The sequence below is a fragment of the Stegostoma tigrinum genome, chromosome 24 (assembly GCF_030684315.1).
Source record: "Stegostoma tigrinum isolate sSteTig4 chromosome 24, sSteTig4.hap1, whole genome shotgun sequence".
Lineage (NCBI taxonomy): Eukaryota > Metazoa > Chordata > Chondrichthyes > Orectolobiformes > Stegostomatidae > Stegostoma > Stegostoma tigrinum.
Genome location: NC_081377.1, coordinates 3,566,855 through 3,588,515, shown reverse-complemented (window position 1 = coordinate 3,588,515; position 21,661 = coordinate 3,566,855). Strand labels below are relative to the sequence as shown.

General features: G+C 42.1%; 1 protein-coding gene across 13 annotated transcripts in view; it reads left to right on the top strand.

Moving 5' to 3' along the window:
* The window catches only part of LOC125465044 (adhesion G protein-coupled receptor B2), a 687,705-nt gene that overhangs the window by 507,589 nt on the left and 158,455 nt on the right, over window positions 1-21,661 (top strand). For all 13 annotated transcript variants that reach the window (XR_007250162.2, XM_059654252.1, XM_048558109.2 and 10 more), the window contains one exon: window positions 345-471. Coding sequence is in view for 12 of the 13 variants with exons in the window: in XM_059654252.1 (XP_059510235.1) it covers window positions 345-471 (127 nt within the window). In the remaining variant the exon portion in view is untranslated. The remainder of the gene's footprint in view (window positions 1-344; window positions 472-21,661) is intronic.

Sequence of the window (21,661 nt, the reverse complement as noted above, 5' to 3'; positions counted from 1 at the left end):
ACTCGCGGTGTGTTCACTCACACCGAGAGCAGTGTGGGAAAGAAGTTGTTGGGTGAAGTGACAGAGATGGTGAAATTGAAGAGAAAAAGACTAAACATGGTCTGAAAGGATATTTTCATGAAAGAGCTTTTGTATGGAAGTGAATGCGGGAGCCCTTTGGCGATACGCGAGTGTTAGGATTATGTCTGCTTACGATTGATCTAACACTTGATATAAGTGCGTATTGCCCGTTTTCTTTTTATCAATGAACAGTGTTTAGGTGGTCGCTTATTTAAGCAGCATAAAATTAGGCTGCCGTCTGATGTCTCGTTTCTGTCTCTCCCTCCCTGTCTGTTTTATCACAGAGATTCTGGTCCAGGGAGCTGGGACCCTCAGGGATGTGAAACGGTGCAAACACAAACATCACACACGAAATGTCTTTGTAATCAACTGGCCACTATCGCCATCTTAGCCCAGAAGCCGAGAGAATCCGTGAGTATTGTAAGAAAACATTAAACGCCTGATTGCAAATCACACCTGCAGACTCTTTTGGAATTCATATTTTCTCTTATGTTTCAGAAATTAGCTAATGTGTCCTTTAAGCATTCCTGGAAAAGGGACCAGCATTGTATCACTGAGGTTATGTTATATAAACCGCATATTACCGTGGATGTCTTTGTTGTGTACAGTGCTGTAAAAAACAGTGCAAGGTATTTTTATGCAAAATGTTACAGTAAATGAAGGCTTTCTTTTTGTTTCAATATTTATCAGTAAAGATTATTGTGAAAATTGAAAGTGCTGACACCCTGTGCTGCTAGCATCGTTCATACTAACTCCGGTTGGTCATGAACTTTCACGCTTTGAGGTGGCATTGAAGGCCTGACGCAAGCTGCCGCGTTTGGTGCTTAAATATCAAATAGACCATTAAACCAATATTAAAACAATTCGACGATTCAGTGAAAAGTTACGTAACAATATCCAAATTGTTTTTGAAGGGTGAAGTTCTGGAAAGTCAAATGCAGTTGTGTTTTGAAGTTAACGTAGTTTTGTAGTGCAAAATTCTCGAGTAATTTGTTTTTAGTTCGAACCATTGGTTCAAGGTCCCACTATAAACTAGAGACTAATGCTCAGCAGACTTTCAAGGGTCTGCTACTTAATTAAAGAAGCGAGGGTATTTTGAACAATCTAAAACAGGTACATAAATTTACCTTTAAAATGTTAAGTCGCGTAGGAGATTCCTTTTCCAAACTGGAACAAAAACAAAATTACTAGAAAAGCTCAGCAGGTGTGGCAGCATCTGGAACTTTTGAGCTTCTTCAGCATTTTTTTGTTCCTGATTTGCAGCATCCGCGTTTGTTTCGGTTTTTTTTCCTTTTAAAAACTGTCTGAACTGATTATGCACTTTACACAGATTTGTGGCCTTGGGGTTTTTCCATAATATAATAACTTTGCTAGCAAATAAATAAATCACATTGAATTACTGTTATGCTTTAGGTTTTGAACATTATTTTGAAGTTACATTACATTGAAGTTTATTTGAATATCGTACTTTTTATTATGTACTTTTCATCCGAAAGTTGAATGCTGACAAGTTATAGCAGCAGTATGGAAATAGGAATATTTAATACATTCCACAATGATTAAAATTGTTCTGCCACAAAGTGATGTCACAAGGACTGGTTCAATCACTCCTGAGGCCATTTTATTAATAATGGTTTCATATTTCAGTTTGGTTCATCCTGATGTTTCTGTGTTGGTGACTTCAGTAACTCCTGTTGTTGAAACTATTAGGCTTTGTACTCAGTGACAAGTTGGGCTGTGATTATGCTGTTGTTTTCTGTCAGATTATACTGTATATAAGGTGTGTTTTCACAGCCAAAGTTCTTGTATTTGAATCTCAACATAGAAGTAAGGTTATGGTGATGCATTAATACCATTGGTGTTGTAAGTCACATTTCATCTTTTGTAAAAGTTAGGATAAAAGTATGGAAATGGAATTTGAGAATCTTGTAATGATCACTGCAGTGCAGAAGTTGGAATCACTGTGAGCTATGGCCAGAACTGAAAATCAAATGAAATGTCGTAAATTATTAGCGTGCTCTGTGAAAGATATCTTCTCTTTCACACGGATCATATAAGAGCTACATATTGAGACCAATTCTGTGCTACCTGTTCTTCTGACATTGCTAACCTATTCACCAGCACACTACTTGAGAAAGGCATTGATATTTGTCCTATGCCACTATATTGTGGCAATATAGATGTGCCATACTTGTCCAAATTTGTTTTTATAGAACCCATGTACTTAGCAATTCGTGCAGTTGAGTTCACTTTTAATGACACAACATAAGTCTAAATAGATAGTGTTGCCATGGGATCTCCACTAGGCCTAGGTTTTGCTCACATTTTCTTGGTTACCATAGGAAGCATGTTTTTAATGGAAGTATCACTATCTTCCTATCCCGTACCGACTTCAGTTATGTGAGTGACTGACTTGCGATGTTTGATCCTCAACTACATCAAATAAATTGTTTATGCACCAAAATAAATTCAATCCAAGCAGTCTTTTGGAGTTAGGCAGGGAATTGAAAAGCAGGCCTTCAAAAGTAGTAAACTCTGATCAGTGCCTGTGACACAGTAGGGAGTAGAGGAATACAAGGCTAGAACAGATAAATGCTTGGCTGGAGAGATGAGGCAGAAGGTAAACTTTAGATTCTTGAGGCATTAGAACCATTTTTGGGGTGAGATGTGGGCCTTGCTGGCTGGACCAGCATTTATTGTCCGTACCACATTGCTTCCTTTTCAAACTACTGCAGTATGTGCTCAGTAAGTAGATCTGTGAATATATTAAGGAAGGAGTTCCAGAATTTGATCCGGTGACACTAAAGGAATAGCGATTTAAGTCAGCATAATAAGTGGCTTGGAAAAAAAAAATCAGGTAGTGGTATCCCAATGTACCTGCTACCCCTGTCTTTCTGGTTGGAAGTGATCATCAGTTTTAGAAATTGTTGTATACGGAGCCTCGGTTAATTTTGACATCACATCTTGTAGATGTTAGACATCGCTACCACTGAGCTTGGTGTTTGAGGGAATTGGTATATGTGCGTGTGATACAATCAAGTGGATTGTTTTGTCCGGGATGGTATCAAGTTTCTTGACTGTGCACTTGAATCTGCATTTATCCAGGCAAGTGAGGAATATTCCTTGATACTCGTGACTAGTACTTGTAGATAATGGACAGGCGTTTGGAAGTAGGAGATGAGTTACTTCATGCATAATCCCTAGCCTCCAAACTGCTCTTGTAGCCACTGAATTTAAATGACTAGTCTAATTCAGTTTCTGATCAATGGTAACATGCCCCAGGTTGCTGTGGTGGGCATTCAATGATGGCTGCACCATAGAATGTCAAGGAATGATAATAGCGATGGCTGATTTCTCTCCTCTTGGAGATGGTCTTTTCTTGGCATCTATGGGCTGTGAATGTTACTCGCCATTTTTCAGCTTCCCTGGAGATTATCCAGTTCTTGCTGCATTTAGTAATTGACTGCTTCAGCATCTGAGGTGCCACAAATGTCGCTGAACATTGTTTAATTATCAGCAAACATCCCCACTTCTGACCATAGGAAGGAGGGAAGGTTATTGAAGAAGCAGCTAAGAATGGTTCAAAGGGGAGAGAAGCCAATATGGAATTAGAAGTGAAAGCATTAGTAAGTGAGTCGGGAATGATAAAAAAAAGGCTAACCAAGAAAAAAGTGAATTCAGCAAGGCTAAATGGAATGTATTTTCATGCAAGAAGCCTGAGGAATAAGCCAGAGGAGTTGAAGGCAGAAACATTAGCTAGTTTTAGTTTTCACACTGTGGCATTGATCATAGCATCCCTACAGTCCGGAAGCAGGTTATTTGGCCCATCAAGTGTACACCAACCCTCCAAAGAAGGTCCTACCCAGATCCACCTCCCTTACTGTGCATTTCCCATGGCTAATCCACCTAGCCTGCGCATCCCGAGATACTATGGGAAATTTAACATGGCCAATCCACCTAATCTGCACATATTTGGACTGTGGGACGAAACAGGAGCATCTGAGGCAACCCATGCACACACAGGGAGAATGTGCAAACTCCACACAGATGGTTGCCTGAAGCGGGAGTCAAGCCTGGATCCTAGTGCTGTGAGGCAGCAGTGCGAACCACTGAGCCAAATGCCCCCTTTTTAGGCAGAGTAGTAGCAAACGGAATTCAACCTGAAAAATTGTGAGGTCATTCACTTGGGAAAAGCTAACAATGCAAGGGATTGCACTGTGAAAGGTTGGATCCCAACTGACATAATCTATGGGATTTATACGTACCATATTTAATGTTGTTGCAAGCTTGGATTTCTGTGACTGAGCTATTAACTGTTTTCTGTTTTGGTGTCTGGAGTTAATCATGAACTTGTGAGTGTTTTGCAACCATGTTGATTTTTTTTCAAAAGAAACTATTTTTGAAGCTTGATTGTGAAGTGCATGGATCTTGTTCACTAATAGACATTTGTTTACTTTTGATTCCACCCCAGCATGATAAATAATGGGGCCTCAGTATTTGCTAGAGAGTTTCAGAATCTGTCTTTTTGTTAAGCTAAGGTTAAACACCTATGATGGAGAGACTTTTAGTTTCACTTTTAACTTCGGGTAATGTTTTGGACCTGTGAATATGTTGGTATAGGACTTCGGTGTAGAGTAGAGCTCCTGAGAAGAAAAGGATCTAGTGAGCTAGGTCTTTAAAGAGAAGAATTAGCGTTGGTTTCAAACCAGAGAAAAACCAGGGAGTAGTTATTAAAGCTGAGTACAATAAGTGTATGGTAGCTCCAGGAAGAAATTATCGCAGTTCCAGTCTAAAAGTTCGAGTTCCAAGTAACTTAGCCTCCCGACACATGGATACTAATGTGTGAATTATGTAAGTGGTGTTTTGGATGCTGTAGCAGGGATGTTTAGGTACTATACAAAAAAGTGTTCTGTTTCTTCTCAGCTTGTAAAGGGCTGTTCTGTAATTAATACAAGTCCCCAGATACTGAAGCAGTGCATGTCCAAAATCTGGACAGAATCCTGCCGTGGGCTGAGATGTGGCAAGTTGCATTGATGCCACACAAATGCAAGGGAATAATCATCTCTAATAAGAAACAGTCTAGTCACTGCTCCTTGACATTCAGAGGTGTTACCTCCTACTGTATCTCCTACTGTTTACATCCTGGGGTGTTATTATTCCTAAGAAACTGAACTGGACTAGCCATATAAATTCAGTAGCTACAAGTGTAAGTCAGAATCTAGGACGACTATAATAGAAATTTCTAGAAATGCTCAACAGGTCTGGCAGCATCTGTTGAGAGAAATGATTTCAGTCCACAGATGCTGCCGTACCTGCTCAAGTTTTCTAGCAATTTCTGTTTATGTCTCTGATTTCCAGCATCCGCAGTTCTTTCAATTTTTATCTAGAAGGACTATAACAAGTAACTCACCTCCTGACTCCCAAAATCTATACCATCTACAAGACAGAAATCAAAGAGAATACTTCCCATTTGCCCAGATAAGTGTAGCTCCAGTAACTCTCAAGAGGTTGGACAGCGTCCAGGAGAAAGTGGCCTGCTTGATTGGCACACCATCGGCTCCTTCCACCTTTGAAGCTCAATAGTAGCTGTGTGCACTTCACACAGGATGCAGAAATTCACCAAGGCTCCATCGACTGTACCTTCCAAATGCATAAACACTGTCATCAAGAAGGACAAGTGCAACATTTTTTAGGAACAGCACCACCTACAAGTCCTTCACCATCCTGATTCAGAAATATATCACCATTCCTTTAAAGTTGTTGGGTCAAAATCCTACAACTCACTTCCTGACAGCTTTATAGGTCTACCTACAGCATGTGAACTGCAGCGATTTAAGAAGGTGGCTCACCAACATCTCAAAAGCAACTAACAAAATGCTGCCTTAGCCAGCACACCTGCATCTCACAATGAAAATGTCCTCAGTTTAAAGATGACACAATCAATTCAGATTGGGAAACTTTGTCACGAACAATATTGTTGCCCTCTGATAGTCCTACCTGGTTTTTGGATATCACCAAGTGTAAATTGTTGTCTGAGAAGACATTCTCTGCTGTAATGTTTCTTGCCTCTGAATTCAGTGTTTCCTTCAAAAATTAGTTTGAGAACATTTGGATTTAAGGTTAAATGTTTAATCTCCATTTTCTCTCATGGCTTTAGATTTTTTAAGTACAGAAATGTACAGATGTATTTCAACTTGGCAACCATCCTAGTTATCTTTTCTGTGTTTGAACGCAGTATTGTGATTTTCTATCCTTGCCTTTTAAGGTTCATTTATTGTTGAGTGTGCGGCCATTTCTTTTAGCTGTGATGAGTTGTATAGCATAAATACTGTGGCCTGCTCCACAGCGATCAACTAGTTTCACTTTGCTGATATCAAATCACCATCCACTGGGGAAAGCAAATGTCACAAGCAAAATAATTCTATTGTCATCTAAAAAAATTGTGTATTCATCTCAAGCTGTAAAAAAGACTAGCGCATAATTTAAATTGGGGGTGACTAGATTAGCAAGAGCTGTACAGACCACTTCATGAAAAAGTTTTATAATCTAAATCTAATTTTAAATTACTTCAATGCTCAAAAATAATTACTGTCATTTACTAATGACCCCTTTACTATTGTACTCTGCTGATGATACTCCTTGAACCAGCAGGCCTAGGTCTGATATTCTGCAGGGTATTTAATTACTTAAACCTAAACACATATTTCCTATTTTCAATGCTTTTCTGAATCAGGTGACTGGCTAAATGGTTAGGCTACAATGGGAATACTAAACCTATTCTGACATCCATATTATAAATGTGATGTAATGACTCTGAAGCAAGTGTGAAAGATTCAGAGATAAGACCAGCACATAGCTCTATTTATATAACAGCCTAAACTTTTTTTCAGAAAACAGGCAGATGAAGAAGGAGAAAGTCACTTAAAATAATAAAAGGGTTAGATGGAGTAGAACTAAAGAATATGCAGTTCATACTTATAGTATACTGATAATTCCATGAAAGAATTCAAAAGAACTCACATACTGAGAAGGTTCGGTAAATGTCAAACTTACACTGCTACCTAAAATAGACAAGATGAATGGTCTAAATACATTTAAAGGAAAGTAAATTCAGTGTATGGGGAGAAAAAAGTAGGAGATTATGCTAACAGGGCTTGATAGATCTGGGTTGGAGGAAGTTCATGTGGAATATAAATGTTGCATTTATCAGTTTGGCCAAATGGCCTGTTTCTGTGCTGTAAACTAGATGTATTTTGATATAAGCCTACTACATTTCAGGGCTCAGATGCAATAGGTGACTGGTAGTATTGTTGGGATCAGAGAGCTGCCGGCCACTCTCAGAATCAGATTTCTCCAGTTGGGGACAGAAATCATAGCTCAAGTCAAATGGCCTGCCTTCTGTTTAATGGCTACATGTCAAAAGCCAATTTGGGACTAGTTTCAGCCCAATAATTACTTTGGATGTAGGAGTAGTTTGGGGATGGTGGGGAACATCTCTGTTAAATTCCATCCATAGTGTATGTTTGAATTAAGTTATAAAAACTGCCCACGAGATCATAGATTCCCTACAGTGTGGAAACGGCCCTGTGGCCCAACAAATCCACACCGACCATCGGAGCATCCCACCCAGACCCATCCTCCAATAACCCACCTAATCTACACAGCCCTGAACACTATGGGCAATTTAGTATAGCCAATCCACCTCACCTGCACATCTTTGGACTGTGGGAGGAAACCCATGCAGACACGGGGAGAATATGCAAACTCCACTGCAGACAGTCACTTGAGGGTGGAATCAAACTCTGGTTCCTGGTGCTGTGAGGTAGCAGTGCTAATCACTAAGCCACGATGTAGTTCCATGATGTATTAAGCATTTTCTGGGATCAGAACACACTCACTAACCAATCGAGTTACTCAACACACAAGTTTATTTTCTTCCCATTTGTTATTTCTGTGGTTGATCAGAATATTTCTCATACTTACGGAATTTGAAATGGTCCTATTTTATCAAAACACTTCATGTGGGTGGGAATTATTCCCTCCTGTTCAGCTATTAGTAAAGTTCTGAATTCATAAGAAGCTGCTGGTGAGATTGTCTGTTGCTATCAGGAATGTATAAAGCGCTATGTTTATAAAACATGTAAGTGTGTGAATTCTCGGCATTTCTGGACGTCCCAATGCCCAAGCCCTGCACGCACTACCTCTTTATCCCTTTGAAACATGTCACCATCTTTCTTGCAGTGGCATCAGGACTAATAATGCCACTTTCATCTCACTCAATCCCTCCCTTTCTCTTAATATGGGAGAAGACGGCCAGTGTAACAAGTCAGAGAGAGCACATACAGATGGAGAGGTGTCAGACGTTAGCCTCCTCAACCCATAAATGGAGAAAATCCTGGCCCTTGCAGGACAAGACTGCACCAGCCCTATGGCATCCATGTCCTGCCAACCAATTAAATACTATTCTTCATTTCACTGCAACTCTCATAGTCTCCTTCATTGCACACCACTTCTGTCTCATGTCTTGCAGTGCAGGTAGCATCTTTATAACCTCTGTGGTGAAACTATCTGCTTCCCAAGAAGCTAATTCCTCACCTGAGGAGGAGGAGGAGAGTATGGAGGCCTCAGAGGAACATCAGAAGGCTTTCTCCTACACCCTGCCAACAACATCCCCGATACAAACACCTTGGTGGGAATGTTAGGCTTAGACAGTATGGGAGCACAATCTGGTGAGCTTCTCATTTCAACAGCTCTGGCCTCTTGGAGTACTGATGGAGATTATGCACCCACTCAGTTCCTGGGAGGAGAGGATCTTGTTGACCATTAGGGATTTAGAACATAGAACAATACAGCGCAAAACAGGCTCTTTGGCCCTCGATGCTGTGCCAACCTGTAAACTAATCTAAACCCATCCCCCTGCACTATCCCATCATCATGCATATGCTTATCCAAGGACTGCTTAAATGCCCCAAATGTGGCTGAGTTAACCACATTGGCAGGCAGGACGTTCTGCGCCCTTACCACTCTCTGAGTAAAGAACCTGCCTCTTACATCTGTCTTAAATGTATCACCCCTCAATTTGTAGCTATGTCCCCTCGTACAAGCTGACGTCATCATCCTCGGAAAAAGACTGTCACTGTCCACCCTATCTAATCCTCTAATAGCCTTCTTCTCCATAATGAGAACAGACCCAAGTCCCTCAGCCTTTCCTCATAAGGCTTTTGCTCCAGACCAGGCAACATCCTGGTAAATCTCCTCTGCACCTTTGCCAATGCTTCCACATCCTTCCTGTAATGGGGCGACCAGAACTGCACACAATATTCCAAGTGAGGCCGCCCTAGCATTTTGTACAGTTGCAGCATGACATCACGGCTCTGGAACTCAATCCCTCTACCAATAAAACCTAACACACCGTATGCCTTTTTAACAGCACTATCAACCTGGGTGGCAACTTTCAGGGATCTATGTACATGGACACCAACATTCCTCTGCACATCCACATTACCAAGAATCCTTCCATTGACCCAGGATTCTGCCTTCCTGTTATTCTTCCCAAAGTGAATCACCTCACATTTATGCGCATTGAACTCCATTTGCCACCTTTCATCCCAATTCTGCAGTTTATCCAAGTTTCCCTGCAACCTGCAACATTCTTCCACACTGTCCACCACTCCACCGACTTTAGTGTCATCTGCAAACTTACTAACCCATCCACCTATGTCTGCGTCCAAGTCACTTATAAAAATGACAAACAGCAGTGGTCCCAAAACAGATCCTTGAGGCACACCACTAGTAACTGGACTCCAGGCTGAATATTTTCCATCAACCACCACTTGTTGCCTTCTTACAGAAAGTTAGTTTCTAATCCAAACTGCTAAATCTCTCTGAATCCCATGTCTCCGTATTTTCTCCAATAGCCTTCAATGTGGAACCTTCTCAAAGGCTTTACTGAAGTCCATGTACACCACATCAACTGCCCGACCCTCATCCACATGCTTGGTCACCTTCTGAAAAAACTCAATGAGGTTTGTGAAACACGACCTGCCCTTGACAAATCCATGTTGACTATCTCCAATCAAATTGTTGCTTCCTAGATGATTATAAACCCTATCTCTTATAATCCTTTCCAAAACTTTTCCTACAACAAGCGTAAGCCTCACAGGTCGATAATTACCTGGGTCATCTCTACCGTCCTTCTTGAACAAGGGCACAACATTTGCAATCCTCCAGTCCTCTAGTACTTAACCTGTAGACAATGAGGACTCAACGATCAAGGCCATAGGTTCTGCCACTCCTCCCTAGCCGCCCAAAGAATCCTCGGAAAAATCCCATCAGGCCCAGGGGATTTATCTACCTTCACACCTTCTAGAATTCATAATACCTCCTCCTTACTAACCTCAATCCTTTCAATTCTAGTAGCCCATAACTCAGTCTTCTCCTCCACAATATACTTCTTTTCCTGAGTGAAAACAGATGAGAAATATTTGTTTTGCACTCCTCCGATCTCCACAGGGTCCACACACAACTTCCCACTTCTGTCTTTGACTGGCCCTGTTCCTACCCTAGTCATCCTCTTATTCCTCACATACCTAATAGAAAGCTTTAGGTTCTCCTTTGTTCTACCTGCCAGTGTCTGCTCATGTCCCCTCCTTGCTCTTCTTAACTCTCTCTTTAAATCCTTCCTAACTAATCTGTTAATCCCCATCGCCTCATCTGAACCATATTGTCTCATCGTCACATAAGCCTCCATCTTCCACTTAACAGGAGATACAATTTCTTTAGTAAATCACGGTTCCCTTACCTTATCTCTTCCTCCCTGCCTGACATTTCATCATGCATGAGGAGAAGCAGGCATCTGGTATGTGTGAGGCAGTGATAATGGAGTGGCCCTTATTTTGTGCACACTGTTGCTATGGACTGACTGTGGCCCACCCCTTCGAGTGACCTAACCAGACAATAACACCAAGAAGTGCCCAGACCCTTGATTGGTGGCTTTGCATCTTCCAAACTGTGTTTATCCTACCCACCTGGTCTGACTAGGATAGTGCCACAGGACTGAACATGACCCACTCCCTGGACTGCTGATGCATGAACCCACTCACAAGATCACCCCATCCAGAAGGTTGATCTGCTGTTCAGGATGAAATCAATTCACACAAGGTTTTGCCAATAACAGAAAAAACAAAAGTATGATAGTGGTAAGTATATGAGAAGGAAAGAAGTTTTGAGGTTAAATATAGATCCCTAACAAGATGAAATAGTCAATTGATACTGTTGAACCAGGAAATGGCAGAACAATTGAGAAAGTACTTCAATTTTATCCTCACATAAGACAAGTACTTTCATGGACATGCTACGGAAATAAAAATCAATTGGGATAGACGAGCTAAAGGAGATTAGTATGCATAAAAAACAGTACTGGAGAAATTAATGAGGTTTAAAGTTGATAAACCCCTAGGACCTGATACTCTATGGCCCAGGGTGAAATAACTCCAAAGAGGCCAGCATCCCATCACCAAGTCACCCTTCATTTTCACAAGGAGAGTCCTTGTCACTGATCCAGCTCACTCAGAGCCAGCTCTCAGAGTGGACAGAACCTCTGATATCTCTGTTTATATCTGTCAGCCAAGGCTCCCTGATTGGACCAGATTACCAGCCCTGGTCAAGGAACTCATATTTTATGAGGTCCATCTGGCTAACTTTGTTACCCTCTACCACTGAACCAAAGTACCGAGGCTTCTTTTTTGTCGTTCCTCCAACTCTTTCTCTGATATGGGCGGCATGCAGTTGCTTGCCTCTTGCACCCGGTGTGTCTTGGAATAAATTAATTCTCCTCTTCAGGCAGCAAAATTGTTGAGGTGGCAACAATGTCCATCTCAGATTCCGAGGTATCTTCAACTCTTGACAGAGAGAGAGCCCACAGGTTCTGCAACGGAGGGAAAGGCAGTCAAAGAGACAGGCAAGTTTTGCTCCCATTTGTTTGCAAGTTTGCAGCTTTCATATGGTCCACATGCTTCTTCAGGACCATCACTGGACCTGATCTTACATGCATTATGCCTGTTACCCATGCAGGACTATTCCTGTGGTTCCTTCTCTCTCTCTCTCTTAGTCGAGTGTTGTATCTGGCATTGGCATTCCTGATGCTGTTTCACCCTCCCTACCCAGGTCCAGAAGGTTCAGATTTAACCTGGTGTGGAGTCTTGTCCCCATTAGCAACACTGCTGGAGTTATCCCTAAGGTTGCATGAGGGGTTGTCATATAATCAATTAGGAACCAGCACAGTTTGACATTGAGTGAAGCTGTATGCTGTTTCTTTAAGCCTGCCTTCAAACTTTGGACAAAGTTTGGACTGCTGTTTTTGCTAGACCACTGGATGGTGGATGAATTGGAGCTGTCTTTACATGATGAATACCATTCTACTTTAGAAAATACTCAAATTCCCCAGTTGATAAAGGATGGCCTATTATCCGTGACTAACACTTCTAAGAGTCCATGTTTTGCAAAAGATGTGCGCAATTTTTCTATGGCCATCCCCGTGTTCAACGAATGAACTCTGTGCATTTCCAGCCACTTTGAGTGGATGTCCGCAATGTCAACGATCATTGAGCCCATGAAAATAGTCGACTTATTATGGAGCCCAGTGTTTACCTGGCCATTCCCACAGATATTGGGGATATTCAGGCTATAATTTTTATTCTTGTTGGTGGTGTAAGCACGAGGCCAACAAAGCAACCATGTCTGCATCCAATCCTGGCCAGTAGACCTAACATCTTGCCACCACCTTCACTTTCGAAACCCCTGGATGACCCTGGTGAGTTCAGCAAGCATCTGGTGGCAACCTTTGCTCTGGACAATCATTCTTTCTCCCCATAATTACATACCATCCTCTATTGTGATCTGGTCTCTCTAGGACCAAAAACACTTCAGCTCTGATTGTGACAGCTCTTTGGTTTCCTAAAGCTGTTTCAGTTTTTTCCAGAACTGGATCTTTCTGTGTCCAAAATGTGATGTTGTCAGCTATGACAGGAAGTGTGTCCAGAAAATTTAAAACCATTACAGACTCTTCCAGCGGTGGTACCACCCGTTATGTATTTGCCAGTAGGAGGCAGCTCAACACCACCCCACCAACCTCCAGATACAATGCATCATCCTCCGACACTTCCGCCATCTACAATCCGACCCCACCACCCAAGACACTTTTCCATCCCCACCCTTGTCTGCTTTCCGGAGAGACCACTCTCTCCTTGACTCCCTTGTTCGCTCCACACTGCCCTCCAACCCCACCACACCCGGCACCTTCCCCTGCAACCGCAGCAAGTGCCACAATTGCCCCCACACCTCCTCCCTCACCCCTATCCCAGGCCCCAAGATGACTTTCCATATTAAGCAGAGGTTCACCTGCACATCTGCCAATGTGGTATACTGTATCCATTGTACCCGGTGTGGCTTCCTCTACATTGGGGAAACCAAGCGGAGGCTTGGGGACCGCTTTGCAGAACACCTCCGCTTGGTTCGCAATAAACAACTGCACCTCCCAGTCGCGAACCATTTCAACTCCCCCTCCCATTCTTTAGATGACATGTCCATCATGGGCCTCCTGCAGTGCCACAATGATGCCACCCGAAGGTTGCAGGAACAGCAACTCATATTCCGCTTGGGAACCCAGTGTTCAGGGAATGTTAAGACTCCTAATACCTGAAAAAGCTGTGGGCCCACAAGCTGTCAGGAGAATTACTTGTTGCATTCATCTGTCCCAATGTTATTTTTTTGGTAAAAATATTGCATCCTTTCTATACACTGGGCCCCATTTTCAACCGCAGGATTAAATGAGTCAAGGTTCCCAAATAGCATCATTATGCTAGAAATGCTGACTCTGACTCAAAGATGACTGTTTTGTGTGAATTTCTTCAGGAGCATGCTTCTCTCTCCCGCCATCAAGTTGCTGTTGCTGTACACCATGCCCTACAGTTTACCTGTCCTCAGCTACATCCCATCCAAACTAGCAGTTAAGTCAGCACTTCTGTTTCTCAAAGCCATATAGATACTCTCATCTCATCGTATCCAGTATTTTTCCTGCCACTATTTATCTCTTTCCATGGGCAAGACAGTTTATGATAAATAGCTACTTTCTTGTTATTGAGAAAAGTTAATGTACATATTGATTGAACGTGAATTAAACAGGTCAAGTTGGGCACTTCAGTTGTTTAATCAAAATTGTGAATTTGTGTTTACTCTAGGAATAGTGAGTTTTAATTTCCAGGGCACTGTCTCAGTGAGTATTGACATTTTGCAGTCAAACATGCAAACTTATCGAGGATCATATGCATTTGTTGCAGCAACAAACCCAAACAAACAGACAAAACGTGCCCAGAAACCATAACCACCCTCCCCTACATCAAAAACATTTCGGAAATGACTGCCAGACTACTCAGACCTCTTGGCATCATGGTAGCCCACAACCCCACCAACACACTAAAACAGCAGCTAATGAACTTAAAAGACCCTATACAGATAACAAGCAAAACGAACGTCATCTACAAAATACCTTGCAAGAACTGTGACAAACACTACATTTGACAAACTGGCAGAAAGCTAGCCACCAGGATACACGAACATCAACTAGCCACAAAACGACATGACCCACTATCACTAGTATCCTTACATACAGATGAGGAAGGACACCACTTTGGTTGGGACAACACATCCATCCTAGGACAAGCCAAACAGAGACACGCATGAGAATTCCTAGAAGCATGGCATTCCAACCGGAACTCCATCAACAAACACATTGATTTGGAGCCAATCTACCGTCGCCTGAGAAAAAGAACAGGAAATGACATCACCAACGCAGGAAATGACATCACCAACCCAAGGAAACCTAAAGCGCTTCACCGGAGGCTCACTGATGATGTTGAAACGTCTGAAAACTAACCTTCCAGCTCAGCGAGCAAACTCACATCCAGATCATATGCTACAGTCCATTGCAGATGATCTGCTTTTCCATTCTTTTAAATAGCATTTTCTCTACTTCCTTTAAGGGGAGAAAAAGGCCAAACTTGCCAGGTCTTTTTAACTGATTTTCTAATAATCAATCAAGCAATCAACAGAATGAAATAATTTAATAAAAGGCATGTTTGTACCTTTGTACTAAATTAATTGAGATCGATTGCACACAAACAGCCAGTTCATACATCTGTCTGAATAAAGTTATTTCACTGACTTCATTTGCTTGACTGCATCCTGTTCAGATATACCTGCTTGTTATTCATTGTGCATGCTCTGTTGACAGGCTATAGAAACACTGATCGTAATCCTAATTTCTGTCATGCAAAGGATCTAGTTGCATTTTATTTTGTACCACACTTTAAGCAGGAACAGAAGTCGAGAAAAAAAACTCGAAAGATTCTTACAGTGGTCTGAGTGACCAGGGCTTTGGCAAGACTCGTGGTTTAGGTTAGCTGGAAGTCGACATGAGGAGCTCTCACTACATCTTTTATGCATTTGATATGTTTTTGCTACACAGTGACTTTAAGAAGGATTATTTCTTACATCTTGTGAGTGGCTCAACTTACTGCATTAATTTTCAGTTTTTTTATCTTACCAACTTTCACTCATCAAGCTCGACATCACAAAACTCAGCAGAGCCTTCCTGCTCTTCTGATGCTGCTCGGCCTGCTGTGTTCATCTAGCTCTACACCTTGTTATTATCAGAGAAATCAAAGCTGGTTCCTGGTGGATTCAGTTATTCCCTTACTATGAAGGTCCTCTATGTTGCACACAGCAGAATTTCATCACAGGACATAATGATCGAACACCAGCCAGACATGCTCCTCATTATTAGATATTGGCATCCAGCACTTGCCAACCCATCACAAATGTCATGGCGTCTCTCTAATACACTGGTATGGTTCTGTGTAAGTACAGGCTTGCATTGCAGGTTGCACCAGCAACTAGCACTGAAGAGTAGGTATAGGCAATTAAACACTGATCCAGGCAGTAATGCCCACAACCTGCAGGTGAATAAACAAAAGTGTGTTTGCTCTGTAAGCTGCTTCCACAAGAAGCAGGTTGATTTAGCTTCCCATTCGAGTCCAGGGGTTTGGCCATGATCAGGCATTTGGTTGCGTCAGTTCTCGGTCAGGGCTCCTGTGCCATAATACTGAGGGGAGTGGATTATGGTCAACTCTGTGGTTCTATAGCAGCCAGCCCTCAGGGTAGACCTAACTTGGTTGGGGAGATGTATAGCCACCAGTTAGTAGTCTAGGCATTTCTAACCCAGGATGGGACCCTTGGATATTAAAAGAAGTAGCTACAGAGAGAAAATGGATACACTAACAGTAGTATTTGAAGAATCCTTAGAAACTAAAAAAGTGCCAAAGGAGTGGAAAACTGTCCGTGTAATACTTTTATTTGAAAAGGGAAGGAGACAAAAATGCAGGTCTCTGGCCAGTTAGTTTAACATCTGTAAATGGGAAAATGCTAAGTGCCCATTATAAAGGATGTAATAGCAGAGCATTTAGAGATACATAATAGGATCAAGCAGAGCCCAGATGACTTCATGAAGGGGAAATTTTGCTTCACAAATTTATTAGAATTCTTTGAGGAGGCAACAAGCGGATTTGAGAACAGGGAAGCAGCAGAGGCAATACATTTGATTTTCAGAGGGGTTTGATAATGTGCCATAAATTAGATTACTTGTTAGAGGTAGGTATATTAGCATGGATAGAGGATTGACTTACTGATAGAATACAAGGAGTGGGGAAAGGGGGCCATTTTCAGGATGACAACCTGTAACCTGTGGAGTGTCACAGGGATTAGTGCTTGGATCACAATTATTCATAAGATATATACTTTCCTCATTCAAGTGCATGTACTATCACCAAGTTTACAGATGACAAAACTAGGTGAGAATGATACAGAGTCTGCAGAGAGATATGGACGTGTGAAGCAATGGACAAAAACTTGGCAAAAAAATGGGAAAATATGAGGTTATGTGTTTTGGCAAGAGGAATAGAGTAGCTGACCATTATGTATTCAGGAGAAAGACTGCAAAAAGCTACAGCACAGAGGGGTCAGGGAGCCCTCACTTGTAAATCATAAAAAAAGCTAAATCATAAAAAACGTTTAGCAGTGATAGGGAAGGGAAAAGAGCATTGGTCTCTATTTTAAAGAGAATTGAGTATAAAAGTAAGGAAGTATTGCTCGCATTCTACAAGGCAATACTTGGACCATGCATCAAATACTACGAACAGTTTTGTTCACCTTATGTAAGAAAAGATACTAGCATTTGGTGGCCATGAGGTTGATCCCAGATATGGAGGAATTGTCTTATGACGAGAGATTGAGTAGTTTGGGCATTTATTCATTGGAATATAGAAGAATGAGAGGCAAACTTATTGAAGCACACAAAATTCTGAGGGGACATGACAGAGTAGATATGGAGAGACAGTTTCCCCTTGTGGAAGAATCTAGGACCAGAGGGCACAATCTCAGAGTAAGAAGAGAGATGAGAAGGAATTTTTTATCTCAAAGGGTAGCAAATTTGATCAATTCTTTAGTGCAGAGGACTGTTGAGGCTGAGTTATTCAGTATATTCAAGGCTGAGATATACATATTATTGATCCATAAGGGATAAAAATAAAAAGGCAAGAAAGTGGAATTGAGGATCATCAGATCAGTCATGTTCTCATTGAATCGTGGACCAGACTCAATGTTTTACTTTTGCTGCTATGGTTTGTGGGCTGTCTGGTCGGGTCTCTCAAAGGGATGGACCAATCTATCCGTAAGGTCTAACCATGAAACCAAGGGAAAAAGGGGATTGGGAGTGACAAAGAAAGCTGATGCAATGGGAAGGAGAGTCAGCAAGTTATACTTTGGGACTATTGGCTACAGGCCGGGACAAGCAGGATGGAAATTTTGAAGGTGTGGCAACAGTATCCGCCTGCAAGGGATACAATAATGCATGAATGGGAAGGGGGTCGTGCAGGAGAAGTGCTCTTCCAGGATCAGGAACACTCCAACTTTAAGGGTTACAGTGTATGACCACACTGGCAGTGGTCACCTCATGCCAGGCTCCAGTAGGAAAGGTGAGAAGGTACATATTCAGGTCTGATGGGGACCTGAGAGGTGTGAAGCCTATGGGATGTACAGGAATGGTTACAAGAAAGGGAGTCTGGATATTTGGGGGTCTCACATCCAGAGGCAGCTACAAGCCACTGACTGAGGAGCACTCACTGGCATCTTCCATTTTGCTAGAAATTAAATGTACCCAATGGGAAAGAAAATGGCTCAGAATACAGCTGGAATGGACAGATTGTGACTCAATTTATGAGCAAGGGAGCTGCAGGATTTACTGATGTTAGAGCGTTTATAGGGAAAGAACAGTGGATACGGACTCATGCCGTGTATATGACACATCTGCAGGATCTTTAATCCCTGGCCATCCTAATGCATTGCTCCCCTGTTTTCTCTTTGCATCTCCCTGCTGTAAATATCCATGATCAACCACACGAAAATTTTTGAACACAGATGTCTGAAAAGTAATAGAGATGTTGTCGGGCTAAGACCAAGGCTATCAGCAGCACACATGGCCCTCTGTAGAATTTGTTCCTCTTGCCACTCCAGATATTGAAGTAATCTCCCAATCACATTTCCATCTCTGGACATTGTGGCCCCAAAGTTACGCTTCATACTGGTAAAATAACATTCAGGGCTACTCTCAGAGAAACAAATAACCAGATGTAAGATGAAAGTTGTTCTATTTATATTAAGAACATTGTAACCTCTGCCAACAAATTACCCTCAATATGTTTTCTTGTTCCTGTCCCTTCCACTGGGTTCTACATCATGGGGGAGTAGCACATGCTTGGCAGTGGAGCTTGTTGACCCCTGAAGTTTGGTTGGGTAATCCTGGGGGCGCTTGTGCCTGGACAGACCACACATGCCAAAGATTTTCTTGCCAGGTAAAGGTTGATTCACTTTGGCATGAACTTCCTTGGGTGGGGACAGACAGAATCTCCAGAAGTGGACAGGACCTCTAAGTGGAGAATTGTGAGGTGATTGCATATCTTTCCTCCTCCAGTTGGATGCCTTTTTGCATTACCCTGTCTTCCCATGAGGAGGGAACACCTGGACTCTCACCAGGTTCCCCATTCTTCTATCACCATGCCATCAGTCCTGAGGACCAATGGCTAGGAACCTGGAATTCAGGTGCACGTGCCTCCACTGCAGATCCCGAACGTGTTGGCATCCACCACTGTGTCCATGGAGACAGACACATGACTTTGCATGCTGTTGTAGCTTTTGCGTAATAAGGTCCATTGCGTCCCGCATTCATGTCCATGGCATTTATCCCTGTACATGTGGATGAAGTCCCAAATTGCCTACACCACTGGGTCATCTTCTGCCTGGGGCTGAGCACATGCCTGAACTCTGGCAGCCCTCTGAATGCCTCTGTCCTATACTGTTTCACCCTCAATCAGCTGCTGAGCTATTGCAAATGAAGTGCTCACCAGATTGTGGTCAATGCCCAAAGTTTCCCCCAAAGTGTCAGTTTCTGAGCTACTGAGGAGTGCAGGAGGCAGCCTTGCTGATGTATCTCTGCTGCCTCAAAATTCTCGTTCTCAGAGATTGAACAGGTGACTGCTTGGGGAGCTGAGATAATGTGAACATGTGCTCCTGAGATGCTGCTTGGCCTGCTGTGTTCATCCACCTTCACACTTCTTGGGGAGCTGGCTGTTTCTCTGCAATGGTGGCAGTACCTGCAGCATTATGTGTTGCAGCCAATTGCTAGAGTGTTGTGGAATTGATGACACTGACAGCGAGGTTTACATGAGAGTTGCAATGAAATATAGTGTGATTCTTCTTCATTTCGTGGGCTGGATGTTTTGGCATCCCTGCTGGAGCACTGCAAGTCTGATCCTGTGAGAGCAGGAGTCTGTCCTCATATGACATGAAAAGCCTAATGTCTGGCATCATCCCATTCACATGGACCTGCTGTGACCTATTATGGACAGTCATCTCTTGTGATGAGAGAAAGTAAGGAATTGAGGTAAAATTGGACAAATTGTCCTAGGAATGCTGGGGGATGGCATAGGGGCACAGTTCGTTAAGATACAACAAAAAAACCTGCTTTGTCTCACAGTAAAAACATCTCCAAAATACTCAGTGTAGCTCAAACTTAGCCAAAAAATGTAAGATTCAACTTACAAAATGTCAGGTCTTAAGTACAAACATTATGTGTGTTAGAGCCTAGATCAGACCCATTTTCCAGTATTCTTCAACTGAGTATTAACTGCAACTGATGCCGTATCCATTTCAGGTATTATGGCCAGTATTTCATGCACATGTATGGATGAACAAAGAAGTGGATTGTAAGCTTTGTCTCAATTATTGTATTACTGGCTTAGAATCAGAATGTTCTGAATTTGATCCAAATCTAGAAATTGAGCACCTATGTTTAGACTCTAGGGAGGACAGCATTTTCAAAAATGTTGATTAAGACATTATATTCAAACTCTGCCTATCCTCTCAGGTGGACAATAAACAGTACCATGACTCTATTTCATAGAAGAGCCTGGGACTTCATCTTACTATTCTGGTCCATATTTAGTCCTAAGTGCACATCATGGAGATAGATATGAAACAGTTTGCACTGTGCAAATTGGCTACTGTATTTCCACATTACAATACTTATGACACTTCAAAAGCCCTTCCTTAGTTGAAAAGTGCTTTCAGACAGTGAGGTTATAAAAGACACCCAATAACTGGGGCGGCACGGTGGCTCAGTGGTTAGCACTGCAGCCTCACAGCACCAGGGACCCAGGTTCAATTCCCGCTTCAGGTGACTGTGTGGAGTTTGCACATTCTCCCCGTGTCTGCATGGGTTTCTTCCAGGTGCTCCGGTTTCCTCCCACAGTCCAAAGATGTGCAAGTTAGGTGGATTGGCCATGATAAAATTGCCTGTAGTGTTCAGGGATGTGTGGGTTATAGGGGGATGGGTCTGGGTGGGATGCTTCAAGGGGCAGTGTGGACTTGTTGGGCCAAAGGGCCTGTTTCCACACTGTAGGGAATCTAATCTAATCTAATCTAATCTAAATGCAAGTGTTTCATCATTTACAATTTTACTTAATTTTATACACTTATGGTGTCCGTCTCTGTCTAATTATCTAAGCACATAATAAGTTTTTTTTATCATTTTGACCATTGATAATATCTGCTATTGTTCTTCAATCTAGGTTTTGTGGTACTAATTCCAATCCTTTCTTTCAATCTTTTGTGTTTGGCCATTAAGTTACTTCCTGTTAAATTTCATTTGTCGCAAATTTTCCAATTGTGTAATTGATCCATAAATCTTTGCACATCATCAACTATTTCCATTCTCTCCATGTTTTGTGATGTCAAGATAATTGACCATTTTACAGTTGAACAGCCAAGATCTTTGAAGTAGATTAGAAACAAGAGGGATCCAACTCTTTATGGACTCAGTTCAACATCCCACCTCCCTCTGTCTCAAATTACACTTATGAGTTTTTCTTCAATTTCACATTCTGTCATGAATTCCTGTGGTTTTGTTCCAGTTATAAGGCTTCTATATGTTAAA